The 6,516-nt window shown below is 39.6% G+C and overlaps 1 protein-coding gene across 3 annotated transcripts in view; it reads right to left on the bottom strand.

Annotated features, from left to right (window-relative positions):
- Nucleotides 1-807: 807 nt before the first annotated feature.
- The window catches only part of prkcab (protein kinase C, alpha, b), a 93,454-nt gene continuing 87,745 nt past the window's right edge, over nt 808-6,516 (bottom strand). For all 3 annotated transcript variants that reach the window (XM_020619852.1, XM_020619849.1, XM_020619851.1), the window contains 2 exons: nt 4,982-5,122; nt 808-3,008 (listed from right to left, as the gene is read on the bottom strand). In XM_020619852.1, coding sequence (XP_020475508.1) covers nt 2,844-3,008; nt 4,982-5,122 — 306 coding nt within the window. In that variant the 3' untranslated portion in view covers nt 808-2,843. The remainder of the gene's footprint in view (nt 3,009-4,981; nt 5,123-6,516) is intronic.

Genomic DNA, 6,516 nt, shown 5'->3' with positions numbered 1-6,516 from the left:
CTGACTTCAGCTGAATGCAGGGACACTAACAGATGTGTGTGCAATACGTCTTTCTAGAGTGTTTGTTTGTAGCCATCATTGTGTGGACATGTCTTCACACCTTCAATGAGCTGTTTGAGGGTTAAAAGCTGGTTTTAGGGTCATGGTTAGAAGTAAGGTAAGGGACTAGGACATGCATTATGTCAATGAGTGTCCTCATTGTTTAAAGACCAAGAACAGCTTCATTAAGATCTGACAAGTAGTGAGACAGCTGCCCGTTGAGGCGATGCATTTCAGTGGAAAAAAGAAAATACAAAATGTACCTGTGGGGTCATACAAACAAACAGAACATATACGGAAAATAAACAATGACAAGAGTGTGCTTTCCTACTAAAGATAAACTACCCTACTTTTAGCCAAAAGACCATTCTATTAATATTAATAGATTAATACCTGTCCCCTTTTTGAACCCTCTTCACCCCAGTCCCTTATTACAAATGGTTTAATATTTGTCAAACAGTTCAAGTATACAACTTTATCACATCAGACGGTTTTAATATGTGAAAACGATGTGATGTGATGTTTACAATGTGGCACATTCACATACGTTTTGTAAGGTATGAAGAGTTGTACCTTTTCCATTCGGAAAGCAACACATGTAGGCCGAACTACAACCACCTCACTTCCCCAAAATAAACCAGAGCAGATGAATATTTTTAATAATTTATACACAGTATCCGTCATACCACAATAGACAGAGGAAGAAGAATCAGGTTAACAAAAGCAGGGGCAATGAAAGGAAACATACAAATATTTTTCTGGGGCCCCAGCCTGTAGTGATACTGTACCCTTTCTGGCCTAACGTTTGATTATCTCATGGGTCAGACGGTATTTTTTTATTCTCTTTGATACAGATTCTCAATATGAGACATGTACTGTAAGCATTCAGTTTTCTCTTACCTTTAAACGTGTCATTTTGGTCCAGATGTTGCAGCGGGAACATCAGTCTACATGTTAAATAACTCATTCAGGGGTTAAACTGTAGTAGATGGTGTTCCTAACTTTGGCAGTTATACAAAATAAGAACTATTGTAGCTTTGTGCCTCAGTCGTAACCTCTCAAAAAAACAACAACAAACAAACAAAAAAACAAACAAACACCAAAACAAAACACTGGACACATCTGACTGAAAATAAAGAGACTCAGTTTTGGCACCATGAAACAAAAAGCCATTTACACATTTGTCTGTTAATAACTCAGTCTTTTAACCAAACAGGCTGGGCTACATGACAGCAAGTGAGAAAAGACGACGCGCAGGAAAACACACGATGCTCATTTGGACTGGTTTGTCTCATTGTGTTGCAACAAAGTGGGGAGACTCCATGCTCCACAATGGGGATCTCTGTAACATGCAGGGGTCTTTCTCATGCTTAGATCGGGCCTCGCCTCACGCATGCACACGATATATAAAGAATCAACATATTTCAGCCACCAAGGGCTCTGAAACTCTTGTACCTTTAACTTGGTTCTGAATTCAGTTTGTTACAGAAGAAGTCAGTCCTGAGACGACCAAGGCAAGAGGGCATTCAACTGTTTCGTGCACAGAAGGTCCCGCATATTCTCTATGCACTGAGTAGTATAAAACAATGGATAAATTGTGGAAATACATATAACAAGTTTTGCTGATACCAAAGCTACCAAAGATTCAGCCAAACATATATCTCTTCTTAGGGGTAATCTAAACATAGAAATGTTCAAACCATCTATGGTAGTAAAAGCACATTCAGTTTGTAGTATAAAATCTGCAAGTAACTTCTCTTTTTGAAACATCTTTACAAAAAAAAGGCTAACATACTAAAAAGGGTTAGACATAAAAGTTGAGGAGAACATAAACAGGAACAAAACCATTTTTTCTTAACAATTAGAAACTTTTCTCCAGACTAAGACTTTTCAAAACATACAACAATTATATATTAACATAGTTTATACCATAATGCTAAACTTTACAATGATACCAGATGTGCACAGCATCCTAGAGTCTACTGCTCATACAGAGTCAGAAAATAAGCATGCAACAGAGATCTGCTTTGTGCATATGGAAATAGCATCTTTATACTTTAAAACTTTGATCCACAGTTTTCTGACCCTATATCCTGCATTCACTCTTCATAGGCAACATTCACTGCATCAAAAAGGCCTGGACAAGCATGATGTGCTTCTGTTTCTATTGTTGGATATACTGTAATTCCACGACCTACAAAACAACAGATATAAACGGGGTTTTATTGTGTTGACACCGCTGGGAAGGCCAAAGGGGGAAAAACATTACAAGGACTTTAAGAACTGCAATAGAAATGTTTTCTTCCACTTCTACTTTGGCACTCATGTAACAGTATACTACCTCTTTTCTCCTTGAATATATAAATATAAATATACAAGTGTAGCAGTTCAGAAGTAGACAGAGCCAGGACAGAACAGAAAATGATGTTCCGTTCTTGTCGTGCATTGCAGCTTGTTGCGTAGTAAGACGAGGAACATGAGTGGGATGAGAAGGATCTTGCATCTTTAATACCTAATGAGATAGTAACTCATACTGGGACGCATTCATGCACAAGAAAAAGGCTGCAGGTCTGAAGAAACACAGATATAGATTCAGAATAAAGAAAGTAATGAGATGTTTGGGGAAATTCTGCAAAAATATCAGTCATGAACTCTTTCCTCTCCTTTCAGATTGCACTGATATTGATAACTAGAAGACAGAACACTGTAGAGGATGACATGAGTCTTTTGACAGCAGGATGTTGGTCAGAGTTTGGAAAGCTCCTGTAGTCAGTGACAGTCTGTGATTCTGTACTGTTTTCTCCTCATACCACACTTTGCAGGGATGGGTGGATGAACTGAGGGTTGATGCAGGAGAAGCCGGCAAACTCGCTCTGGTCGATGTTGGCGATGACCAGCTGGTCGGGAGGGGTCAGCACGGGCTGGGTACGCGTGAAAAACTTGTCGAAGTTTTCTGCTCCTTTGCCACACTGAAAGAAATCGAACATTAGTTTGATCTCTGGGCTGTATAAAGAATACAAAAAGATGTTTGGTAAATGGTCTTATACTTGTATAGCGCCTTTCTATGCTTTTACAGCACACTCAAAGTGCTTTCACATTATTCGGCCATTCACCCATTCGCACTCCCAAGCACTCATGCATTCACACACCGGTGACATCACCGGGAGCAACTGGGGGATCAGTGTCTTGCTCAAGGACACCTCGACATGTTGACTGGACAAGCCGGGAATCGAACCGCTAATCCCCCGTTTGATTAAGGGTAGCCATTTGATTAAGGGTAACAGGACTGTAGGCTCATGATTTAAAGGTTTTTCCTCATGTCTTTTATTAAAAAGCTTCTCCAGAGTCCCAAAGAGAAGGTGGCACAAGAGCATGTTGAAGCCTGATGTGTAGCCAGGCACATGTTCAATCCAATGCAGCTCCACTTGAGGATGTCATGTGTTACAAGCAGCTGAATAAAAAAAACAAACAAAAAAAACTCTCTCTCTTTCTCTATATATATATATATCTATATCTATATATAGATATATATATATCTATATATATATACTGCTGTGCACAGTCACGACTCTTTTAAATGACACATATTCCTTCAAAATAAAACAATAAGTCTGTAGTTCACAGTGGATTTCAGTGCCTGCTCTTTGCAACACATTTTCTCAGGAGACATATCAGCATCTCAGGCATTTCTAGCTGCTCAAAAATATTATACAAGCCGAGCCATAAAGCTTCAGATGGATCTTTTCTTTGCAAGTCCCTTCAGTCCATTTAATGACGCAGTGTATGAGCTCACAACTGTGCTACACCACACAAAGCCGCCTGAATGGAAGAATCTAGTTTTAGCAAATGTTTCCCTCCTCCCTGTTTCAGTGGAGACAGACACATCCGCTGTGTAACCCTACATTTATTGCGGCCCTTGTGGTGGAAGCAAAGGGAACTCTGCTCTTGGAGAGCTATTTTTTAATCGTCAGTGGGTTGTGTTGGGCGCTGTGGGTGCTGAGGGGATGGAGGATGCCAGGATTTGCAAATTTAGTGGTGCTGGTGGCTGCAGCTGGCATCCAGCATCAAGCTCTATTGGGTGTATATAAAGCCGCTGAAGTGGGTGAGGATGAATGACAACACACATACAATAGGCATCCATTTATGTACACACTCAAACTGAGGAAGCATCAGATTTTTTCAAGTCATGCATTTAAGAATGAAAATGTTTGCTTTTTCAAGTTATTTTCAGTTTTAACATAATGTCCTACATGTTGGAAGGCAAGACAAACTTAACACAAGAGAATTAAGATAAGTTATGGTAATGTTTTGATGCAAATATCCACTGCTTTAATGCACGCACAGTATAAACCTGTATGATAATGCAAAATACCACTCTTGGCTTAGGTAGAAATGGTCTATTAATAAAGAGAAGCTGGGCTAAAGGTTGATGTAAACTAGCTACTGACTAAATAATAATGCACTGGAAGCTGCCATCTCATCATCATCTTCTTCTCACTAGCAACAACAGTCCTGCAACAAATCATCCCATCATGGAGGTGATAGCATTCAGCACTAGAGAGGTGTTTTATTGTGTGTTGTTTAGCTTGAATTAGTTTTAACAACTTGCACCTATATAACTGCCAAGTGAATGTACAAAAAAGCTAAAAAAAAATAAAAGTTAGCAATGGATGAAAGGAAATGTGTGAATACATGAAAACAAAATTAATGCCATACTTCGTGGAAAGCAGTACAGAAATGCCATTAAGGGACACATATTACAATAGGTGCTTTACACTGCATTGTTTTTGTAAAATTTGACAAACTACACCATGAGAACCAACGTATGGTCACTGCAAGTGACACCGGTCCCCACAAAATTAGTGTGCTCTTGGGTTTCTGCCCTCACAAGTATAAAAAAAATGAGGCCACACACACGTGTGCATGTGAGAACATCACTCACCACTTTGGGTTTAAATGGCGGCTGGATCTCTTTGTTGGCCAGCCGGTCCCAGTCAATGCGTCTGAAGAAGGCCTGCTCTCTGATGTCCCTCTCGCCCTCTGGGCCACAGCCGAGGCGCTTTGATGGGTGCTTGGTCATCAGCTGGTAATGAGCACATGAAGAAGAATAAGAAGATGTGACACAGGCAGTTTGGTGCTTGTGGGGAAGTAAAAATATTGAGGGGCAAAAGAATGAAAAGTTATCTTTGAAGCTGCGTTTTATTTCATTATCTGACACTCACACAACCAGCTTTGAAGTTGTTGCAGGATATTACGCTGCTATCCCATACCTCAGTTTTTTGATTCAGCAGCCACTTTTAATTTTGACCATGAATCTTATTTACAAATGAGATGTGATGAAAACAATAAGAGGGGACAGGATATTTTCTTTTGTCAGTGGCTCTGAGATAATTTTTCATGGTGGCATGCAGCTACACGGTGTAATGAAGGTGAGGTATGTTATTAAAAGACTAAATCAGACTGGGCCTGAATCTTCTCTGGTGTGTTAATTGATACTGAAAACTCATTTCCTTGTTGGTAAATAATAACGACAACCATGCAGCTGCTTCATTGCAATGATGTCACAGATGTGATGCCCAGGTGAGAGAAGAACCGCCGGCTGCTAAATAAAGAACCAGTTTTGAAAGCTATAAAAATTTGTGGGATAATTGTTTAAAGTTTTAAATGTCAGACAACAGTGGCAAATGTGGCATGGCATCTTCAAATGCTAAGCTAAAGATATCCATAAATTATCCTTTTGCAGCTTAATCTCACAGCTGTGAAAACTGTTATTGTATGTGGCTCTTGAGGAGCCTCCTCAAGATTAAAGGAAATAACAGCGATGTCACGACTTGGGCTTGGATGACAAATGTGTAAACAAAGCCTGTGTTACAAAACAAAGATATTTACCAGGCTTGGAGAATCTAATGCTATTGAGGTGCATCATGAGAGAATAGAGGATGTGAAGCTGATCTCACTCCATGATGACTTTTGGGTAAATGTGCTGTGTTTGTAAGTTAATTAAAAACTAAAAAATATATTATCTCATAGAGCTACATACAGTAGCAGATGCTTCAAATACGTCCAAATGTCCACTTTAGTGTTCAGTTTGAGCACAGACAGAAGAGAAATCGATTCATCTGCTAGCTAGCGTTAGCTCATGAACTGAGAGCTGTGCTCAGGGTCATTTTTCATTCTGTTGCTCTCAGAAACTGATCTAATTTATATTTTTCCTGGATGGAACTGGATTATTTTTGATACTGCATCATTATAAGATTATGTGGATTCGGGAAGTACCATCAGAATTTGGGTGAGTGCTATGACACAATGGTACAGGGTTAAAATGTTGGCAAGTATCAGTTTCGCACGTGAACGGAAGATTATTGCTGTGACTCAAGTGTACAGTATGTAATGCATGAGAGTCACATGCTGGGGCTAATGAACATCACATGCCAGGATTGCCCTTATGAGCATGTTGTCATGTTAGCGTTAGCATTT

This window comes from Monopterus albus, unplaced genomic scaffold, assembly GCF_001952655.1.
Source record: "Monopterus albus unplaced genomic scaffold, M_albus_1.0 scaffold227.1, whole genome shotgun sequence".
Taxonomy (NCBI): domain Eukaryota; kingdom Metazoa; phylum Chordata; class Actinopteri; order Synbranchiformes; family Synbranchidae; genus Monopterus; species Monopterus albus.
Note: the sequence above shows the minus strand (reverse complement) of the source record. Positions and strands in the feature narration are given on the sequence as shown.